This window comes from Mesoplodon densirostris, chromosome 12 (genome assembly GCF_025265405.1).
Source record: "Mesoplodon densirostris isolate mMesDen1 chromosome 12, mMesDen1 primary haplotype, whole genome shotgun sequence".
NCBI classification, from domain to species: Eukaryota; Metazoa; Chordata; class Mammalia; order Artiodactyla; family Ziphiidae; genus Mesoplodon; species Mesoplodon densirostris.
Genome location: NC_082672.1, coordinates 32,499,609 through 32,524,165, shown reverse-complemented (window position 1 = coordinate 32,524,165; position 24,557 = coordinate 32,499,609). Strand labels below are relative to the sequence as shown.

The 24,557-nt window shown below is 39.3% G+C and overlaps 2 protein-coding genes across 2 annotated transcripts in view; one reads left to right on the top strand and one right to left on the bottom strand.

Moving 5' to 3' along the window:
• Positions 1 to 24,557, bottom strand: part of EPB41L2 (erythrocyte membrane protein band 4.1 like 2) — a 272,775-nt gene that overhangs the window by 31,966 nt on the left and 216,252 nt on the right. The gene's annotated exons all lie outside the window — the stretch shown is intronic.
• SMLR1 (small leucine rich protein 1) lies at positions 15,168 to 20,110 on the top strand. Its single transcript, XM_060115435.1, has 2 exons — positions 15,168 to 15,300; positions 20,025 to 20,110. The coding sequence occupies exons 1-2, from the start codon at positions 15,168 to 15,170 to the stop codon at positions 20,108 to 20,110; spliced, it is 219 nt and encodes a 72-aa protein (XP_059971418.1).

The window sequence follows — 24,557 nt, the reverse complement described above, 5'->3', positions numbered from 1 at the left end:
CACTGTTGGTGAGAATGTAAATTGATACAGCTGCTATGGAGAATAGTATGGAGTTTCCTTGAAAAACTAAAAATAGAACTACCATACGACCCAGCAATCCCACTACTGGGCATATACCCTGAGAAAACCATAATTCAAAAAGAGTCATGTACCACAATGTTCACTGCAGCTCTATTTACAATAGCCCATACATGGAAGCAACCTCAGTGTCCATCAACAGATGAATGGATAAAGAAGATGTGGCACGTATGTACAATGGAATATTACTCAGCCATAAAAAGAAACAAAATTGTGTTATTTGTAGTGAGGTGGATGGACCTAGAGTCTGTCATACAGAGTGAAGTAAGTCAGAAAGAGAAAAACGAATACCGTAAGCTAACACATATATATGGAATCTAAAAAAAAAAAAAATGGTCATGAAGAACCTAGTCGCAAGATGGGAATAAAGACACAGACCTACTAGAGAATGGACTTGAGGATATGGGGAGGGGGAAGGGTAAGCTGTGACAAAGCGAAAGAGAGGCATGGACATATATACACTACCAAACGTAAGGTAGATAGATAGTGGGAAACAGCCGCATAGCACAGGGAGATCAGCTCAGTGCTTCGTGACCACCTAGAGAGGGGGGATAGGGAGGGTGGGAGGGAGGGAGACGCAAGAGGGAAGAGATATGGGAACATATGTATATGTATAACTGATTCACTTTGTTATAAAGCAGAAACTAACACACCACTGTAAAGCAATTATACTCCAATAAAGATGTTTAAAAAAATAAATGAAGACCCTACCGAAAAAAAGAAAAAAAAAGATAGCTTGTTATGCACAGTTCCCAAGAGAATGAAGCAAGCCATGCCACACAGGGCCACACAGGGAAGCACGAGAGTCAGCTGGAAAGCAGAAGAATGAGGGGAAAATGTGAACAAGAGCCTTTATTGTCCTTTCTGCCAGAAAGGCAAGAAAGGGCAAGGTAAGAAGGCTTAGTGTTGGTTACTTTGAATAACTTCAGCAGGCTCTGGCGTATAGGGATGTTTCTAGCTGTCTAGTACCTGGCCCTGGAGTGATTAGGGTAGAGGAATATTAGCCCTGAGTCTGAACACCCAGTAGAGGAGAGTTGTGTGATCTCTGGATTGGTGACTTTACATATGAAAGGCATGCTCTCTGGTAGTGAAGTTGTTTACTATTTCTAGGAATTGGCTAGCTCTGGGAAGAGCAGCCTTTCCAGCATCAGCAAGGCTCCAAGATGTCAAAGCATTAAAATTACAGAAAATAAAAAGGCATGATTAACATCCCCCTCCCTACTGCAGTTTGTTCAGTACCTTTATAACATTTTATATTTAAATTGTTTGCTCCTCAAGAAGAGAGGTCTCACTTTTGGAGCTTGGATACATGAAGATCTAAATGTAAAGAAGCAAGAAAGTGAAGGCAGATTGTCCTTGACAAAAAACCAGAGACGAATATTTTAAATAGCCTCCTAATGTTGAACTGCACAGGGTTTTCAAAATAAAAACGTTTAAAGTGATGACTTTGCACTGGGAATATTTGTATATAAAGTCTACATAGTCAGCCATTGGAAGACAGCATCTGCCAAGTCCCAAGATCCAATGAGCTTTCCTTGAGATATGACTTCTATAGGCCTATGGGTCTGGCCCTCCATCACCTGTATGCGCTGAGTAGTACCTTATATCTATTCTATTTCTTCAAATCAATCATAATAGCAAACATAATATTCTCTTACAGTGTTCATTTAATCCCCCATATGAATATCCATTAGCCCAGACTCAGTTTTAACAAGAATAATAAACCAGGAGAGAGGATGAGACAGAGATTCCTGTTTTTCTGTGAAGATATTTCTACTTTAAGAAACAAAAGGAAAAATATGCAAAAATAATTGCAGAATAGATCTCTCTTAATGACCTTGATTGAAGCCCATTAAATAAAAACCTCAGAGAGCCTCTGATGGAACCCTGATTGGAGAAGAGCCCTGTATAACAAATTAGGTCTGAGGGCTTGGGGACACAGCAGGTTACCGATACATGATGTTAACCAGAAATAAAGAGAGAATGGGTAAAGCAGATCATGAAAATCAGCAGGGGGAAAGAAAACAGAACCAGGACCAGTAGGTGAAAAAAGAAAGGAAAACATGTACTAATGAATGAGGTCATTTATTTAAAACCATCATTCACTGTGATTTGCAACTAGAAAAATACAGTCAAGCCTAAGTGAAATTCATTACTTCCATCCAGCAAAACCTATAACAGAAACATCCAACTTGTCCCTTCTGCCAATGACAACATCTTCCTCTTTAGGTCAAATGGAACAATTTAAGGATTGTTTTAAATGAGACAATGTATGTGAAGGCATCAGATGCTCTGGAGAGCAACTATTCAATAAGTGTTATTGTTCCATTCCCTTCCCTGCGTGCAATCTGAGAAGTGGCTCCAAGGCATCAAGTTCGTGGTCAGTGGATAAATGTAGCGCTTATCCCATCAAAATTAAATTTCATGGTTGGCGAGAAATTAAAGATTTCAGAGTCATTAGCTCACAAAGGGACTCCATGTGTGGTCCTTTCTTACTATTACTCTGGCACTTTCTGGCATTGTCCTTGGCTCTTCCTCCCTGACAGCTGACAGCCTCACCCTTTTTCTTCGTGGCCAGAAGTTAAGTGAGTGCATGTTCATCCACTTGGCAAATGTGCTGTTTCCTTTGTGTCTTAGCCAACAAAAACATGCCATTAATGGAAGACATCAGCCAATGATTTTCAGTGTCCGGCTCCCACAGGTCTCCTCACCCCTGCCTCAGCATGTGGTAAATATTTACCTAATTTTCTATCTTTGATCTCCTTTGGGCCTTTTTCCACAGAAGAAACCATGCAACTGAGATTTAAATGACTCTAGTGAAGACCTCCTTAATTTTTCCCTCCAATGTTAATTTCACAATTAGTACTCATGCGTCTTATACCCATTGGAGAATGTTAAGTCTATGTTCATCTCCTGGAAATATGCCAAATTATACAGAAACAAACTGTCCTAAAAGTAAAGAGGTCATCAGAGAGCTACCATGGCAGGTTGTACAAATAGTTCCCTGTACAAGGATTCCTGACCCAGGTGAGTGGGTTACGATGCGGGCTTTGCTCTGTTTGCCAAGCAATGCTCAGATGGAGAGAATTTCCTTAACTTATGCAAAGATACCATATTGAACAGAGTGATCCTGGACATGTCAATGTTAATGTAAGAAAAGAATTGAGTAAACATACCAAGCTAAGTGCTATGTGGCCAAACAGATTATGCCAACAAGAATATCAATGAACATTCACATTTTCTTCCAAATTATCCCTACAGAAATTCATTTTCCATCCAATTTATTTATTGACTAATTAAAAAAAAATAATCTCACCTAATAAAAATATCTGGACCTAAAAAGCTAAAATGGTATAAAGAGCAAAATTCATCAAAATCCATTTTATTTCTTAAGTATAAATACCTAAAGGTAGAAAGGCAATACCAAATTCTTCTCCCTAAAGGACAAATTAATTGTGAAAAAAGATTAGAGACGTGAACCGAGTTCAAGGGCCACTATAAATAATGTAACACCAAGTACAGGTTTTGTATTCCTCTCCCACCCAACTGACTTACAGCAAATCAGAAAACATACATTGACAGAATATATTTTTAATAAGACAAAATATTTTTGCCCACAGAACATTTCCAAACATTAAACTCCAAAATGGCCTACCCAAAAAGAATAAATATTAAATGCAAAACACTCTACTTGGTAATAGAGAGGACAAGAAGATATTAAAGAAACCAAAACACTCTACTTGGTAATAGGAAGGACAAGAAGATATTAAAGAAACCATCCTCTACCCTCCAGGGACTGAAATCTTAAATAGAAACAGATTTTAAAACCCTAATATTGCTGTCATAGAAGTACACATGTGTTGTGAAGGGAATGGGTGAGAAGGAAAAAGGATGGTCCTTGAGGGGTCAGAGAAAGGTTTTGAGACGTTTGAGCTGGGACCTGAAGATGAGAGAGACTGAAGGAGGGTTTACTTCTAAAGCTCCAACATTCTACAGTCACAACACACTCAGGAAATGATGGCATTTGTGTGGCACGTTGGAGTAAACTGAGGATGCTGATTCCTGCTGGGTCAAGGGCTCTGGCTAAGACTGGCTGTCCCCAGGGATGAATAGGTCTGTGACTCAGGACACCTGTAAGCCATTTTGATCACACCAGGATACCAAGGAACACATCATTGGCAAGTTCTGTAGAGTTTTGAGAGTAAACTGGTAGTTCTCAACTTTTTGTGACACCTATAATCGCCTGAGAGCTTTAAAAACAATCCATGCCATTTAAGTCAGAATCACCAAAGGAGCAGCCTGAACATGGGAATGTTTTAGGAGCTCTCAAATAAGGCTAATGGGAGACAGGTTGAGAACCACTGGACAAAATTTCCCTTCTCTTACCAGAACAAAACTGGCTAAGTCACACATCAAGTTTTGAAATAAAAATAAATTAATAATAATAATAAGCTGGTAGATAATTAGAAATTAAATAGTATCTACTTCTGTTTCTGGCCATGAAGGAGTAACAGGATGCAGAATTACCCTCCTGTTGTAAACTAGGAAACTTGATAAAACACAGAAAAAGCTATTTTCAAACACTGGACAGTAGAGGATTGTGATCCTTACAAGTAGGATAAAAAATAAGGTGAGGGCCTCCCTGGTGGCGCAGTGGTTAAGAGTCCGCCTGCCGATGCAGGGGATACGGGTTCGTGCCCCGGTCTGGGAGGGTCCCATATGCCGCGGAGCGGCTGGGCCCGTGAGCCATGGCCGCTGGGCCTGCACGTCCGGAGCCTGTGCTCCGCAACGGGAGAGGCCACAACAGTGAGAGGCCCGCATACCGCAAAAAAAAAAAAAAAAAAGAAAAAAAAAAAAAAAAAGAAGGTGAGTCCTACCATTAGCCAGGTTTTCTGCTAAAAGACAGTCTCTAGATTGCAGGACAGGGAGGGTGAACCCAAACAGAGCCTAAGAGTTTAAGATTCAGAGACTGGGAATTGGGGAGGAAAAGGCAGCTGGAATTTGCAGAGCAGAGTCCCCAAGAGGAGAGAGCTAAGCAGAGAAACAGTTTCAAAAATCTGCCTAGGAATCCTCTTGAGTCATTTGTCCAACACAAATGTACGCATGCAAGATTGAAACCGTGAGAAACTAAGCAGAATAACTTCCAAGGAAAGAACATTCATTACTTATTCAGTATTGTACTATAGGCCTTAGCCAGTGCAATTAGGCAAGAAAAAGAAATAACAAGCATGCAGATTAAAAAAAAATTTTTTTAAAGAGGTAAAACTCTATGTACACATGACACATAAAAACCCCTGAGGAATTTACCAAAAAACAAAACAACAACAAAAAACCTCTTAAAGCTTACAAGCAAGTTTAGAAAGGTTTTAAGATACAGGGTCAATATTAAAAAATTAACTGTATTTCTATATACCAGCAGCAAACAATTGGAAGTGGAATTTTTTAACTCCATTTATAATAGCATCCAAAACATGACATATTTAGGAATAAATTAAATAAAATATATGCAAACCTGTACTCTGAAAACCACAAAAGATTACTGAGAGAACATTCAAAAGGTTAAATAAATGGAAATATAGACCATATTTATGAACCGGAAGGCTCAATACTACTAAGATTGTCATTCTATCCAAATTGATCTTTAGATTCAACACAATTCCAATCAAAATCTCAGCCAGTTTTTTTTTTTTTTTTTGTAAATTTGTTTCTAAATTTTTTTGGAAAAGAAAAGGACTTAGAATAGTCAAATGATTCAAATTTGGGTGACTTACACTTCCTGATTTCAAGACTTACTGTAAAGCTACAGTAAGTCATCAAGAGAATGTGGTGTTGGCAGAAGAATAGACCTACAGATCAATGGAACAGAACAAAGAATTAGAAATAGACCCCCACATATATAGTCAATTGATTTTCAGTAAAAATTAAAATGCCAATTTAATTCAATGGAGAAAGGAAAGTCTCTTCAACAAATGTTGCTTGGGGAAAAAAATGAACCTTCACCCTTACCTCAGGCAGTATAAAAATTTAACTCAAGATGGATCACAGACTTAAATGCAATGTTTAGAACTACTAAACTTCTAGAAAAAACACAGGATTCGATCCCTGGTCAGGGAACTAAGATCCCACAAGCTATGTGGCACAGCCAAAAAAAAACCCAATAAAACAAAACAAACTAACAAACAAAAAACCATAGGAGAAAATTATTATGATCTTAGGGTAGGCAAAGATTTCTTCTATAAAACACAAAAAGTGTGAAAGAACAAATTAAGTGGGACTTCATCAAAATTTCAAACTTAAGCCCCTTGAAAGACATTACTAAGAAAATTAAAAGATGTACTACAAAATGGGAGAAAATATTCACAATACAAATATCTGACAAGGGACTTGTGTGCATGATTTATAAAGAATTTAGTTATAACTCATTAAGAAGGCAACACAATAAAAATATAGGCAAAAAATCTGAACAGTTTACAAAAGAAGCTATGTGAATGGCCAATACACACATGAAAAAATGTTCAACATCGTTAGTCATTAGGGGTATTAATCATGCCTTTTTATTCTATATTTTTTATGTTTTAATATTTTAGGTCCTTGCTGACCCTTATAGCAATTATTTCCTGATCTATTGACCTTGTTATACCTGAATAATAATAAAACCTATATTTTAAAACACAGGGAAATTCAAATTAAATGCATAATGAAATAGGACTCCATACTCATTAGCACAGATAAAAATGTTTTAAGATGTCAATACCTAGTGTTGGTGAGAATGTGGAAAAATTAGAATCCTCCTCCTTCATTGCTAGTGAGATTGTGAAATGGCATAATCATTTTGGAAGGCCGTGTGATAGTTTCTTATAAGGTTAAACATACATTTACCATAAGACCCAGAAATTCTGTTCTTATTCAAATCTGTACTTACTCAAGAGAAATGAAAATATATGTCCACACAAAGACATGTACACAAATTTATTCATAATAGCTAAAAATTGGAAATCAAATGTCCACCTACAGGTGAATGGATAAACAAATTATGGCATATCCATAGTGATATAGAATAGATATGGACTGAAATACTACTCACCAATAAAGAGGAATCAATTACTAAAAAATGCAACAGTGTGGATGAATGATGCTAAGCAAAAAAGTCAGACACAAAAGCATACATACTGTAAGACTCCATTTCTATGAAACTGTAGAAACGGTCAATTTAATCTACATTGACAGATGATCAGAGGTTGCCTGGTGTTGGGGTAGTGAAGACTGACCAGGAAGGGCCACAAGGACAATTTGGGAGACAGATGGAAATATTCTATATCTTGATTGTGGTGATGATTACATGAGTATGTGAATGTGTCAAAACTCATTGAAATATAGACTTAAATGGGCAAAATTTAATGTGTGTGAACTATACCTCAATGAAGTGGATTTTTTAAAAACAGTGTCCTTGAAATAGAATCAAATTTATGTCAATCTTATTTATTATTCTTTTGCCCATAATGAGGTAATATGTCTGATTTTTCTGAAGACATCATGAAAAGAAAAAAATTATATTTGGAAGCAATTACTGAGACCAGATGGTTTCCTGTTCTTTCAGGAGTTAAGACATTATTAACAGTATTGCTTTATATGTCTGTAAAGACCCTTATCTCTGTGTACATTGTATTATTATACATCTATAAAATACCACTTTATAGCAGTAGCTGTACTTTACAAATCTCTTTCTACGTGGCTTAACTGTTAACTCTGACATACAGGCTCTCTTATACATCCCTCCCAATTCTGAAATTAGGAGGCTTTGGCTCACCAGCTTCAACACAAAAACCACGTGCCAGTTCAAGAATTCACTGTCTGGATGGATATCTGCCCTGAATTCCCCAAGAAGAGGGCTGGGAACTCTGAGCAGCTGGATGGACGCCCAGGAAAAGACTGTTCCCATCTCTGCTTTTTTTAGGGGCAATGGGCAAGATAAAATAGGACTGCCAGATGGCTACAACTCATTACTGCCTGGCAGCAGTCAGGGTGAAATGAGAGTAAATTAATCAGCATTCAGAAGGAATGAATGGCAAAGGGGAGATGTGTATTGATGCTATTTCAGTGCAAGTCAAATTAAACCTGTATAACTGACAACATGCATTAATCTCCCTATTGCCTCCAATAGCTGTGCAAATGAGCTCCTAGTTTCTTTATACAAACAGCTGTTATTTTCCTGTTACCACCTTGGCCAAAAGTTCTAGCAATGGCCTTCTAGGTTACCCTTAGTGATTAATACAAACTTGTGCATTATACCGACTCTGCTAAGGAAAGAATTTTGCCTGTGTTGTAGCAGTGAATCTCTAAACAGCAGCTCTCCAACAGAAAGCAGGGCTTGTGCAAAACGATAGATTTGTCAGTCATCCGCAAACTCTCGGACCTAAATGAACACTGGATTTACTGTTTGGATATTGCAGAAGTCACAAGGATTTTTTTCTAAAGGGAAAAAGAAACAAAATTGTGGGGTTTTTTTCAAAGAAAATTTAGATTTAGATTTCAAAGGTCAGCTATAAACCTGTGTAATGGCATTATGCTGGATTATCTTCTCCGGGATGTATATTTAAGCATAATATTATATTACAGGAAAAGGCTGAGTCTTAATTTACAAAAAAAACCCCAAAAAATCAATTGATGATATCTGGGTTAAATTTAATTCTTGCTTGGGTAAAGCTCGTCTCTGACAGAGTCTGCAGAATCACTTTCACCACCTCCCCCTAAATTAGAACTGCCTTTAAGAGTCTCCAAATAGCCAGAGAGACCAATGAGAAGGGGTCAGCCTCCTGAAATTATGGCAAGAAGCATAAACTAGAGAAATTAGAGCAAGGTTCTCCAGTACTTGTCTCAGGCTTTATTCTTCTCGAACATTTCTCTTCTTACCCAGCAGCAGACCCAGGTAATACCCAGGTCTGAAGCTTATACATTTTGAAGGTCCCTATATCAGAGAAAAAAATACAAATTTGCAAACACAAAAAACTGGATGAAAGTGAATATTTACATAGACTGAGAAAAGAAATAAATTACAAATTTAAAAAAGCTAATCAAGCAAATTTTTTTACATTCTGGAGCTTCTGTCAATCCTTCAGTTTTTTATTTTGGCCTCCACTGGGAACTTTCCCTCTCATCATATTTGAATTTTGGTATAATCCATCATTTTGAAACACACAAAAATAATCTGAAATTAAGGAATTCCAAGAGGAATTAAATGTGTTTTTAATTGCTAAATAACCATATAATCAAATTTCCCTTATATTACACACTTTGAACTTTCAGAAATACATGTAGAAATACTACATGGTATACATGTAGTTTTGTTATTGGAACATGGGTTTCCTCAGGTCCCAATTCAGTACTCTCTTTTGTCCAGAACTGCCACACTTTGTCAAGACAAGATCTCTCACACACCCTAAAATGTAACCCAGTGCTTTGGGATCTTTAAAATGCGCAACATTACACAAAGATGAACTTACTGTTTGTAGTATTATTGTTGATGGTTTTCATCCTCAGACACAGGAGTTCTGACAAATTCTATTCTACTCCATTAACACCAAAATGCATATTGTGTTTATAACTGTATACACTGCAGGAGAGAACTTTCATCTTGACTGAGCAGGAATAAAAATCAAATCTTCCACTTATAATTCTACATGCATGAGATTTGGAAGAATTTTCCACAGCAGCTTCTGGCCCCATACATTTCAAATCCTATTTCTCTCCCACTTCCCACATACTTCTGAAGTTAAGTGCATAGGACATGTTCAAATTGTGATACAACCCTTTGCCCCTGAAAATTTGGGTCACAATGCAAAGAATTATAGCACAGGGGGTGGTATGAGTACCTCTGAAAGTCATTGCTACACCAAGACAGCTAACTACAACTTAACTATATACAGAAACAACTGCAAAACACATAAACTTTCCACCAACCCAAATTAAATGTGTCCCCAACTCATCTTCCCCCTAGAGCTGTTCCCAAAATTTCCAAGGCTGCTCCAACACTTCCTGACATAAAGAGTGTGAAAGATGGGAATCTGGAGTGGAAAGATATCTATTGCAGCTAATATATCTTTTGTTTGCTAACAAAAACTAACACCACGTGTACATATTTTCGGTATCTCTCCCTGGGTCTTGGAAGGGTCCAGGCAGATGAGGGGTGCTGAAATTTAAACTTCATTAACTCAAATTAGCATAAATCAGTCTCTCTTCTTATCTCTTATTTATATGAGAGATATAAAATAAGAGGTTATTTTATATCTTATTTGGTCATGTTGATTGACCAAAGCATAATGGGTGAATGGAGAGAAAAGCTGAATTGAACAGAATTTCCATCTCTGATGTTCTAAACATGTTCAAGTAACAAGTAACTTTTGGTTTGTCAAAATGCCCTCCCCTCCCTGGAGACCCTGGGGTGCAAACGTTCATCCTTATACTACTCCCAGAGAGCTACCCACTCCTGTCACAGCCCATTGCTAATGAACAGAAACATCTAATTTGTATCACCACCCCAAATAAGACAGGATTACAAAGAAACTGTTTCAGGTGGGCATGTTCCAATGACCATTTTCCCATGAACAAAATAACTTGCAAAGAGTTTCATGAATGAGACAAGATCATTTTCCTATAAACAAAATAACTTTGTAAAGTGAGAGGGGCTGATACTTGGAGAATTTAATGAATCAGACAATGTTCATCCTTCTTGAATTGTTGGGGCCAGTCTGTGCTAGTACAATTTATAAAAACTGAAGTAAAAAAGCCCCATAATTTCTCAGAATCACTTGATTCCTATCCACCATTCCCTTCCTAAGAATACCAATCCTATACGTTGATACTTAGGGTAGGGTTGATACTCAGAGCACCAAGACAAATCTTCTTACCTAATGGCCGATACCCAAAAGCATGTTCTGCAGACCGTGATCTCCTGAGATTCTCCTGGCAACAAGGACTCAATGGTCCAGTAAGTTTGGGAAAGACTCATGCTGTATTCCTCTTGGGGATTCACAATGCGCCCTACCAAATTAAAGGCTCTAAGAAACATTGCAGTAAAGAAATCATCTTACCCCAGTATTCTCTACATTTATTTAACCATTTTCCAAGCAATGCCTAATAAAATGCGGTAGAATTAGTTTCACAGACCACCCTGTGGGCACATTTTCTTGAGCGACTGTCAGTGTCGTCATGTTTCTAGATCAGTTTCTCAAAAGTGTATTTTCTACCAATTTTTCCCTTTCTCAATGTGCTCCAGCCACAGTAGGCCTACTTCTGCATCTCCTATCACACCAAAAACATTCCTATCTCAGGAATTTGGTACTTGCTGTTCTCTCTGCCTAAAACTCCATTCTTCTAAATATGCTCATGGCTCCATCTTTCTTCTCATTCAAGACTCTGCTCAAAAGTCTGTTTTCAGAGAAGTCTTCTGTAATGGACTGAATTGATTACCCCACCAAAATTCATATGTTGAAGCCCTAACCCCAAATGTGAGTACATTTGAAGATAGGTCCTTTTAGGGAGGTAATTACGGTTAAATGTGGTCATAAGGGTGGGACCCTGATCCGATACAACTGGTACCCTTATAAGGAAAGGAAGAGAACCAGGGGTGCCTGGGCACAGAGAAGAGGCCATGTGAGGTCACAGCAAGAAGAAAACCAGCCATCTACAAGCCAAAGAGAGAGGTCTAAACAGAAACCAGCCCTGCTAGCACCTCAGTTTTGGACGTCCAGTCTTCAGAACTGTGAGAAAATTAATTTCAGTTGTTTAAGCTACCCAGTCTGTAGTATTTTGTTACAGCAGCTCTATCAGGCTAGTACTCCTTCCCTGACCACCCACCTAAAAGTAACACTTCCTGTTAGTCTCTTCTCTCCTTGTCCTGCTTTTTTTTTTTTTTTCTGCAAAGCGCTTATCATAACTTGACACTATATCTCTAGGAGGTTGAGAGGCAGTAGAATATAATGGATAAGTGTTTGGGGTCTGGGTTCAAATTCCAACTGTGTCACTTTCTAGTGGTGTGATCACTGATAAATTATGAAAGCTCCGTGGGCTTTACAGAATTGGTACTTACTTCAAAGGCATTGTTATAAGACTATAATGAGACAGAACATGGGAAGTGTTTATACTACTCCCTGGGGTGTATACTACTACACCCCACTGGAATGTAAGTTCCATAAAGACAGGGACTTTGTCATCCATGATTATGTTCACAGCCCCAAATCAGTGCCTCCAGGGCACATGTTAAACCCTCAATAAACATTTGTTACTTGAAATATGAATAAATGAAGGCCTGTGGACCTTTTCTCAAAGTTCACAAAGAATTTAAATTCTTCACTGTCACTTCCATGTCTATCTTTTTATTGAAAGAGTACCTTATAACCTACCACTGTCATATGATTTCAGAGCCCTTATTTTTGTGTTGACTGTAGTACTGGTGCCAAGTGATACTACTTTTTTTTCGGTACGTGGGCCTCCCACTGCTGTGGTCCCTCCCGTTGCGGAGCACAGGCTCCGGACGCACAGGCTCAGTGGCCATGGCTCATGGGCCCAGCAACTCCGCAGCATGTGGGATCCTCCCAGACCAGGGCACGAACCCGTGTCCCCTGCATCAGCAGGCGGACTCTCAACCACTGCTCCACCAGGGAAGCCCCAAGTGATACTACTTTAATTGACATGGGCTAATGAACCAAGTTCAGAAGGGCAGTTAACAAGGGTCAGAGAATATAGGCTTTCCTACCCAAAAGGCCCACACTGGAGCAGTCGTTACTACATTTACAGTGAGCAGTGTTTCATCAGCAAAACATCACCCATATAATTAAATCAGAGCACTTCATTTAAAATGTGTTAGTTTCATTTGTATTTATTTTTTTGTATTGGTTTTGCAGCTGTACATAATTTGATTCTCCAGATATCAGTCAACAGCACCTTGGCACCTTCCACTGATGGACTTCAGAACCTTCACTGCTCTATGCCATGTCATTGGAATGAGTCATCCTTTATCGCTTATTCAGATGAATACAGAATCCAAATCAGAGGCCTGGTGGTTTTGGTATCACCTTCAATAGGTCACAGTTATCTAAAAAAGGCTTTTGTCCAGCTGTCACTAAGAGCATAATAGGTGGTATAAGAGTAGTTCCCTAGGAACTCACATCAACATCTGTAATCACTTGTGCCATAAATTGTCATGTAAATCAACTGTGGGCTCATTCACTACTAAGGAAGTCAACAGGAGAATTTAACCCCAAATGTAACATGTCCCTCTATTTTCACAGATGTACATTTTCCAGTGACATAAATGATTACACCCACCACATGGTAAAAAGCTAGGTAAAGAATCTGCTGTCATTATGGTAGCATATTGTACACTCTATGGAACCCCACCCCAAATTCTGGTCAATCAAATAGACTGATTACCAGTGTTTCAAACATCTCTATCCTTCTACCTGCTAGGGCTACTTAACCCAAGCAACCAGTGTGAATTTGGAAAAGAGTCTTTATTGATAAAAGTTCTTAAGCTCTAAAGGGTGTTTAACAAATCCTAATATGTAATCTTCTAAAAGTTCCCAGTGATGTGATATATTTAATAAATTAAGAGAACCTTTAATACCAGCAACAAACAATCAAGAATTGAAATTTTAAAAGCAACACTCTTTACAATAGCATAAAATATGAAATATGTAGGGGTAGATCTGACAGAAATCTATTTACTGTTTACTGCTTAGGAAGCCAGCTAGGCATCCCAGAGACCCTCCCCATTCTTATTGTTTTATAGGTTAGGGTGCTGACTTTACAGCTGGGAGTAAAACTCTGCATTTACATGCAAAACCCTTGATGGAAAAATTCAGGAGGCATTGACAGCAGCATGCCCTTGATAGGGCAGCCACTAGCCACTCACCCAAGTGGCCATGGGGGACAGGGTAAAAACATGAGAAGAGAAATCAGCCCAAGGAGGTGGCTGCCAATCTCCCTCCCCAAATTTTCCAAATCCTCCAGGAGGCCTTTTAATGATAAAAAGGATTTTTTAGTTGGTTTTAGTTTAGTAGACCAGTATCTTCAAAATTTTTTCACTAAAGCAGTGGATGGCAACTCAACTCAGTTTATAAACCAGCGTCAACATAGTCTATTGTCCTTTTAATCTTTTCCCAGAAACTTGGTAGTTACCACACCAGCCACATCACTATCATTCAGGGGGCACCTTCTACTGCTAAGGGTGGGCCACAGGACTGTGTGAGCAGGAAGCAGCTGAGAGTGCCAGCTACTAAAGCAGCGAGCACAAACTGATGTACTGGGGGGAGAAGGAACAGGGCCCATATTTCCATCCATTCCACCATTATGTCTTATGGCCATTCTCTCTATCTCTGTCTGCCTCCACTCTCAGAGGGAAGGTACCATGACTTTTTCTTGTACATCCAGCATCTAGTCAAGAGGTTGGGTTGTAGTAGAATTAAAATTTTGTTGAATAACTGAATAAACCAGTGTACCTCTCAGAAAAGCATTCACAGTAGGACATATTAGGAAGAGTTTGTACATATGGAAAGAAAATTGTTTCTCCTTCCTTGCTATTAGTTGTATAAACTATGTATGGAGGAAAATTCCCTTTTTCTCGACACAGGTACATTAACATAGCTACTAATTAATATTTTCTCTGAAATTTAGAAAATGTAGGAAAAATTCTTCCTACGTCTGGGCATATATTGGTAGAATATATACAGCAAGGAGGTTTGCTTAAAGTCAGGTACTTTTCATACCAGATGAGCTGAATACAAAGAAATTTAGGTCTCCTGGTGTCATTCCCAACCTTGCCAGATAAATAGTCATCTCTGGAATGGCCTGGGAGAATCACCTTTCAATTCCTCGATACTTTGTAGCTGAGTTACAGAGTAACCTGCCAGCAACCCTCTCAGAATTCATGGGGCTGTTTAAATAGAGCAAAGTCCACAAAAAGTTCCACTGAGACGTGCTGAGCAAAGGCCAGAGCCCCAGAAGAAAACAAGTGTGGACTCAGCGAAGCTGCCCTCATCTGAGTGCGAACCCCACCAGCCCGGGGTTGAGGGGGTATCCGTGGTCTGTGTGATATGGCAATGAGCCCAGTACTGTTGGAGTTCCTGAGAGAGGTCCCAGGCTGGTTCCTGCTCTCTGGCATCTTCCTGCCCGTGACTTTGCTGCTGTTCCTTCTCATTGCCTACTTCAGGATCAAGCTGATGGAGGGTAAGTCAGAAGCCACACAAGGCAGGGGTTAGAGTCCTTTCCCATGGCACACATTTGGAACAAGTCCATGTACTGTCCATTTTTCTGGGAGGCCTGGAGCCACACATCTTTTTGATATGTAGATGCTTCTCAATAAGCACCCCCCTTAAGATATCTTCCGTGGTGAACGTGGCAAAATTTGATCTTTCCAGCAATGTGGATGACGTGCTAGGCTCTGAAGGCATGCCGTGGGCACCCTTAACTGCAGCCCCTTGCAGACAGGCAAAGTGTGAATCAGCAATTTGGACATGTGATTGCTTGTCTCTGTCTCTCAGGCCGAAAGATTCACAAACATTACAATGTGTTTCTTGGTCTGCCGTCTGAACCTGACAGGTGTGTGTGTGTGTGCGCGCACGTGCCCGTGTGTTCCTGTGTGTGCACACACTCCTCATCTGCTGAACTTCTACTAAGAAAATGTGCCAACACTGTGCTATCACAGTGTCTGGCAAATGTCAAGCCTTAATAGATATTTGATGGCTTGATGTAAATTTACCATGAAACTGGGGTCTTAATGTTAAAAAAAACAACAACCAAAGCCAAACCAAACCAAAACAAAACAAAACCCTCAGGAAGCTTAAAGTGACTGGGACATGAGAAAGCTGGGTCCTGGATTGAGCCTGTTTATTCTGCTGTAATTGAAATGAATGAAACTGCACTGTGATTTGATAGACTATGTGTTAATAATGTACCCAGCAAATGTTAGTTTAATACGAGAGGTTAATAGCTATTTTAGCAATATCAAAAACCAGTAATATTTCTTAAGTTGGATGATGTCATTAAAGTACTAAAAACAAATTTGAAAACCCCTCCTCAAACCGTCCTTTGCTTATATTTCCCTCCTCCCCCAATGGGATCTGTGTATCCTTTTTCTTGATTACATTTTCCAGTGTTAGCAGATAACCTTAGGCTAGACATGTTTTCATTTTTATGTGGATGTGATCCCTTTAATTCCAAATTTTCCTTTCTTATTAAAAAACCCCTGAGAACATGTGGATTTTAAAATTATAGTTCTTTCTGTAGCTGCTTTCCTAAGGGCAAGTAGTAATATCTTCTCTCCAGTTTGAGGGCAAATAAGAACACTTGGCCCCAAAGAAGATATCACCAGTTTGAATCTCTATTTAGCAGCTCCCACTTAAAAATTTTAAACAGATGGTCAAATGTCATGTCATTAATCTTGCAACCAGGGTTATGGCAAGTGTAATCATCCCTATTTTGTCCCTGTAAAGAAAGGGACGTTGACAGATAAACTAGTGTGTTCACAGAACCCCCGATTCCTGCATCCTGGTACAGAAAGTCATCTTGCCTACCTCATAATCCTAGTCCATCAAACAAGAGGCATTTTAAGATGTGACGGAAAGCAGGTGATAGTATCACAATCATTCTTCATTAATCCCCGTACTTCAAGGCTTAGGAGGTAATGGTGCATGTAAATTTAATTAGTATGTAGAGAACATCAATCTTCTCGCAAAGGAAGAAAGAAAATTCTCTAACATCCTGCACTCTTCAATCTGTGTCAGTTGCCTTGAGGAGTAGCTCTTAAGGTGGAGGTCTGAGTCTAGAACTTTCCATCACCAAACCCTGCATCAACCACTGCCAGGGACATGTCACCTCTCCTCGGGTGGAAGTTTTGATTATCTTATCTCCCCAAGTCCTGAGATTCCTAAACTGCTACTTTCAGTGCCGCTCAAAATACTATCACCCTGATCACGAACAAATTGCTTGCTAAAATAACCAACATTGCCAAAAATAGTTACTATGGAAAAGAAATTGTGTCTCTTGAATGCCTGAAAGTTTTTGTATGAAGCTAGATGTAAAATAAAATAAAATAAGGTCAGGTAAGTGATCAGGTTCTGGCCTTCAGCAATTGACATTCTAAAACAGTTAACTAAAGCATGGAAAATGTACAGTGCGGCTAGGCATCTCTCACTGAACTTTATATATATGTTTTGATAGTCAGCAATCCAAAAGGAAACAGATAAGCATTTCTAAAAGTCAAGAGTAAGTTAAGGGTTAGCAGAGTGAAATTGTTAAGATCTCAGATGACAGAGTCAAACCAAATGGAGGTTTGAATTCCAGGTCTGTAACAATGGCCACACTACCTAATCTCTTGAAGCTTCAGTTTCTTCACTTGTGAGATAGAAATAATAGCAGGACATAGCTGTAAGGTTGGTGTGGAGATTAAGTGAGGCAATACACGTAAGGTTCTTAACAGTGCCTGTTCTGAACAACCATTGGTCATTATGACCCCTGCTGACTTATAAATTCTAAGAAGGCAGTGTTTGTGTCATTATAATAACTATTATTAAAATATATCTAGTAGCTATTATTAAACTTAAAGATAAAATTATTGATCTTTATTTAGAAATAAAATTAATTATATAAAATTTACTTAAAATTAAGTAAATTACCCAAGGTCACTCACCGAGAAAATGGTAGAGACAGGATTTGAACCCTGGCTGTCTGGCTCCAGAGCTAGCCCTCTCAGCCAAAACACTACCCCTGGAGTATTGAACACAGAGTAGGTGTCCAGTAGGTATCTGCTGAATGGAGGAATCCTCTTGGCCCAGGCAAATAAACATCACCAACATGAGAGCCAACAGTGGGAGAATTAAACAAGGCAAGAATTTTATAAAAGTTTTGAGGGGACTCGATCAATCTCTTTCTGTAACAGGGCTAATTACTGATGATGGTGATTCCTCTGCATAAAGACTTAGCTCTGAGTCAAGAAGATTACATTTCTTCACCTGTGGCCCAAGAAGGAAAACTTCATTGCCTGCAGAATATTCTACAGTTACAAACTCGGATGTTTTCATGGCCACCTGTCTAATCTCACCTGTCTAATCTCTGCACTGTCCTTAACAGACCCATTAAAATGAAATGATGGCCAAATTGCAAGCTCTTTCAGGAGAAGGATAAATTATTTCTCTAGCTCTCTTCATTGCACCTGGCGCAGATATTTGGTTCACTTGGTAGATATAACTCATTGAGGAATGATGGGTTTTGCTTTCTCTCCTAGTTTTCCATTTTCTAGTTCTATTCTTTCAACGTCATTATTCAGGTCACCCATTTTCACTCTAGAATTTGTATCCTGGCTTCTCATTCAAAGCACCTGTTGTGCAGTTAGCCTTCAGTAGTTAAGAATAAGAGAGAAGAAGTTACTCATATTTCAGTGAGTCTACAATCTAAGGCATGAGCTATCTCAAGCAATACCTTTGAACTAGCAATAATCTATGTGGAAAGGCAGTGAAACTGTGTGGCTAAGCATGTGGGTTCTGGAGTCAGACTGCCTGGGATTGAATCCTGAATCCATCAGTTTCTATGATCTTGGGCAAATTGCCTCATTTTGATTTCTCTATGCCTCTGTTTGCTCACCTGTAAGGTAAGAATAATAATGGTGACTACAACATAATTTCATTGCAAGAATTAAATGAGAAAAGGCTTTTCACGGTGTCTGGCACATAGGTGATCAAGAAACGTTAGCTGTTAAGTCTTGAGCCGCATGTAACCTAAGACCTGTTACCATCCAATGCATATATACCCTCTCTCAACTGAGATGACAAGCAGTGTGGAATCAGAAAAGAATAGGTCAGAGAGAGTGCTCATGTCCTAGAGTTCATGACATATAAAGGGCCTGGCAAAGAATAAATTGCTGGGATTTGATGTGGGAACCAAAAAGAACATTTTCAGGTTCAATTCTCTAAAGTACATTATCTCCTATGAGATTATGAACTCCTTGTCTCCGGCTTGGATAATTTGATTAATTACAATTCTGAAAATAAACTATTAAGAGTAAAAAATAGTTTCAGTTATGCATGTTGGTGGTGCTGAGGAAGAGAAAAAAAAATTTTTTTTTTGGACGTACCAGGAAGATCTCAAAGGATAATTGTCAGGATTTCAGGGCTAAAGTTCAAATTTTCTATTGCCAGAGAGGTAACAGGTGAAGCTACAGGAGCAGATAAGAATACACAGAAAGATGATACATAATAAAAGCCAAAGGGAGGAGTATGACTGGGGGTGGGCATCATGGAAAGGGGGCTCATGTCAAATGCTACAGAGAAGAAAACTGGGGATTGGAAAATGCCACCAGATTTAGTAATTAGGACATCATAGATAAGTTTTAATATTTCAGTAGCTTTAACTGAAGCTATATTTTAAGGGGATAAGGAGTATGTAAGTGGCGAAAAGTTGACACTCAGTTTTCAATCAAAGATGCCAAAAGGTAGAAAGGAGACTAATTCGACTGGTCTAAAGACTTACAAACACCCAAACACATTTTTGGCGGGGAGGAACAGGACAGAAACCCTATCTTACTCATTTGCATATCCCCGGGTCTTGGGTAATAGACATGCTTAATAAATGCCTATTGAATGTGGGAGCCTTAATACACTTAGTCAACACAATCTACTGAATATAAAATATACTTAGCATGTAACACCTTTTATTACAGTGGTAGTTTGCCCTCTCTAACCAGGACCACTCCTTAGAAATAAGCATTTATATTTCTTTTGGGAGTGGTTGAGGTGGAAAGGAGAGATCCTGCAATAGGACCTGCTCTGATGACAATGACTTCTGTAACTTGCTGGGGCCACCACAGTAGAAATGCTGACCAATAACGCCTGGGGAGTTGTAAATGACCAGTGGCAAGCAGCTGCCTCCACAGTATTAACTGGTATTTTTCCTTTCAGTTAATGAAGAACTGTCACAGACTCCTGATCACCAACACAATCGTAAGGCTAGCTCTTCCTGGTACCAGAGAGAGAAACGGACGTGACTGTTGGGGACTGATCAATGGCTGATCAATGGCTAAAGCACAGTCAATTTCTACTGGTCAGAGAGCGAAGGTCAATGGCTTAGCAAATAGTTAATAAACTAGAACCACAGCAAGACAAAAAGAATACTAAGATGCTTGTTCTGAGAAGTGGTTCAAGAGGACAGCTATGAGACTTGACTTAAATAGCAGTTCTTCGGCGAGTCCCAAGAATGTAAGATTTTGTTGGATGTGCTCTACGAACTAGGCACATTGTAACTTTTTAACTTTTATAGGACTATGTCTACTCTGAAGGGCACTATTTTCAAACTAAAATTCTTAAGCATCATTATTACATAATCCCGTGGAAGCCCGCATTATTCTGACTTTGGAGGTGAAGATACTCCGGTAGAGATCAAATAAATAGCAAAAGATGAGTGCCTGTGGATTCCTGCTGTGAGAGTTCACACTTCCTCCCTGGAAGTTCGGCAACACTGAAATGACACCTTTTAAGGCATCATTTCTGGCCCTTGGTTTGCTTCTCCCCTTTTCCCAATTGCTTTCACAAATCGCATCATCATTGTGAGAACCCACAAAACAAGCAGAGTCTCTCGATACTCGGTATGGGTCACCATGAAAGTAGTTTTCAGCATGACATGACTTGGAAATACTGGCAACTTGGTGGGAAAAGGAAAGAACATAAAGTTCATAGGACTCACATGGAGAATAGCTCAAGACTTTGCCTCTAAAACCAAAACATTGGGGAGCTACTTCTAAATATGGAAAGAAGTCAACATTTCATTAGCACAATTCTTCTTCCAGTGGGAACCCCAAATAGCCAACCTAGATAACTGAAAAGAAACATTTAATTCAAAGTAGTAGTTCAAATAGATTGTGATTACTACCGGGCTCTTCAGTTTTCCTAGCTAACATTAACAAAAGACACTTAACATGTCCTAAGTGTAAGTCTGATTGTATTCTTATGTTTGCATCTGAATCCAACGGGCTATTAGACTTTATAAAACATAATGAATTTGTTCACCTGTAAGAAATACACCAATTTCTGCAGTGAAATACAAACATGCAAAAGATTGTTTGGCCGACCCAAAGCAAGAATGCACCACTAGTGCCAGATATTTTGTTTCTCTCCCCCTCCCCGAGTCTCAAATTCTTCATATGCATCCAGTGAATTTAGCCTCCATTTGCACTTCTTGCATAATATAAAACTCACTGTTCAACTGGAGACACTCATTTCTGTATTTCATTGCATTTGATTACAATGAAAATGTCTCCCGGGGCTTCCAGACTGAGGTAATTTAGAATAAGTGTGCATGCCATATGGAAGGAATGACAATATTCTTTCAGTTCTGAGAGGGATCTCTTTTTAGCCTCTGGTGGAAATCAGCTTATGTAAAATGCTTTCTTGGACAGAAGGTGTGGAAAGGATGCATCGTACTCCCAGCTGCCAGCCAAATCTGTGGCTCAGCCACCAGGGTTTGCTCTACCTTCTTCTGGAAACAGGCACAACATAAGCCTGACTGATGACTCTGGTGGATGCATTCCACCACCTCTGCCTTACCAGGGAAAATGCACCTCAGCTACTATGGTAACAGAGGAGCTCAAAACATACATGTTCTCAACATAAACATGTTGTGTAAAGCAAGACCTGATTCCTTTGTTGCTGCTGAATGAGATGAGAGTACAAAGAATGTCCATTGAAATCATGAGTAGAGTCATGAATGTTCTTTACATGTAGAGAGGAACAGAAACGTTAGTCTTCCTACAGAGAGACCAAGTCCAAGGGTTTTTCTACCACCTGCTTGAAGGCATTGTACTGGATTTGACTAGTCCCTCACAGAGCGCAGCCAATCAGCTGCCCGGTCACATCTTTGCTCTCCACCTGCTTAGAGTACAGGGTAAGAGTTCCTTCCAGTTTGGACTGCCTGCCTCCTTGTCATCGCTGTTGCCACCTAGACCAGGCTGGTGGTCTCCTTACCTTATCCTATACTCTGTTTCCTCCTGTGCTCCAAAGCCTTTCATCAGGGGCCAAAAATGTTCCTAAGTGGTTTCACCTCAACAGTTCCTAACCTTATTTCTAATTTCTAGTATCTGAGCAAACTCCCAATTCTGTTTCCCCAACATGAGACCTTCAATAAAATACTTTAATGGGTGTTGTAAGTTCTGTTACACTGCCATTTATTCAATGAAAAAAAAATTTTTTTACAGAGCTAACCTAAAATTGTTAATAACATCTCTCTCTCTCTCGTTAACTGTGTTGGTAATTTGGAAATTTGGCCTTGGGACACTACAAGTCCATGACCGCTTCTTCACATTCTGAGCTTATACACATTGATAAAACAGAAAATGGAGCAAGGAAGGGCACACATCATGTTCTCTGAAGTATTATTTACACCCCTTAAAAAAAAAACTTCCAAGTAATCTGACCAGGTAACAGCCACCAGTATTTTCTAGATATAATTTAGTAGCAACTGGAAAATTGAGAACAGATAAGCAAGTTCACACATCCAACAACAGCTTTTCCTTGGAATCTTAAGTCTTTGGCAAAACTGTATCTCAGAATAAGAGTTCATAACGGTTAAACACAATTTGGAAATCAATTTTCTGACTTGTTTATAAAAAGTTAGAATTTTCCAAACAAATGCTCTGAGTCTTGCTTTCTGACTTTATAATTAGTGTGCTAATCAGAAGAGGCCTCTGCATTTATCAGAGTTTATGCAAAGGCATTCACCCTGGCAGAACATAAACAGGAAATATGTATTTAAGAAATTTTATGTATAATTAACACCAGATTGAAATTCTTTCCATTAAAAAAATTTTCAAATCCATATTCCAAAACCTAGATTCTTAAGAGCAGAGATTCCTAACCTTTATTTAGGTAATAAAGAAGCCTTTTGAGAATTTAATTAAAGATAGGAAACATTTTTTTTTCTGTAGGAAAAATGCATATACCCATGATTTTGTATATACTGTGGGAAAGCCTAGCCCCTTGAAGTCCATCAAGGAATCTGTGGTTAGGAAGCCTGCAGCCAGAGTCTTAGGAAAGGATTGTGCTGTTTTACACTCGCCACCTTAGTTGCCATACAGCAGAGAATGAGTAGACCATAAGGGGTTCCTGACACTGCAGGGCTCACAAGGAAGTTGGGTCCACACAACTTCCAAGCCAAAACCTTCCCACAGGCTTCCCAAGTAACCTAGTTCCTAAGGGTACAGAGTTCTATTCTGTAAAGTTCTCACAAGAACACAGATCAGACTGGCAGTATCTCCCATAATTTGCCTTTGGTGGGTTAACTCATGCACAGTGCTGTTTAATACTCATAGCAATCACTTTTTTGGAGGGCATTATTGTGCCAGGAGCTCCACCAGGCACTTTATACATTTTTACTCCATCTAACCATGAGAACACCCCTACACTGGGATGTATTACTACCTTCCCTTTATAGATGGTTAAGTACCTTCACTGAAGACACATGGTTTCAGTTACTCAGAGTAGGGCAAACACCATCTGTAGGAGTCTGAAGCCAGTCTGTTTTTTTGACATCTTTATTGGAGTGTAATTGCTTTACAATGGTGTGTTAGTTTTTGCTGTAAAACAAAGTGGATCAGCTATACATATACATATATCTCCCTATCTCCTCCTTCTTGCATCTCCCTCCCACTCGCCCTATCCCACCCCTCTAGGTGGTCACGAAGCACTGAAGCCAGTGTTTTTGAAGCAAAGTATTTTATACAACTTGAAGTTACTATAAACCTAATTGGGCATCATGACTATACAGAGGGTCAGTGTTTTTGACCCTGTGGCCAAGGGTCAGGAGTTTGACACCTCAGATTTGCCAGCCGACCGTGCTCTCTTCCGGGGCCAGCTCCACATCGTGGCCTAATCCCGGCAGATACGTGAACAGGTGCACGCGCATGCAAGGATCCATGCAAGACCTTGTAGACCCCGGTCCTATTCTCTACTGCAAGTGCGTTAAGACTCTGCTGGAAACTGACCAGAGCACCATACCCGGAAGAGCAATGTACTACCTCACAGTACATGGAGACAGGACCTTTTTACAAAATTATCGGGCTTTATGGCATTTTTTAGTCTTTTACCATGGAATATTCTAACGGAATGATATAACGAACCCCCCATTTACCACTGCCTGGCTTCAGCAATCATCAACTCACGGCCAATCTTGTTTCACCTAAACCACGACACACTCCTCCTTATCCTATTATTTTTAATTCTCAATTATATGATGTTCTCAAACACTATATAATTTTATCCATAAGTAAGGGGAAAACATAATGAAGTCCATGCTGGGCAGTCGTTATGCTACAGTTTGCTTCATTGCCAGAGTCCTGGGGATGATCACTCCATGAACTGTGATCTATGCAGTGAGGAATGCTATGTGCATCATAAAGGAAAACAGAAGCTACTCACAACAGTGAAATGCCAAAAATTCACCAA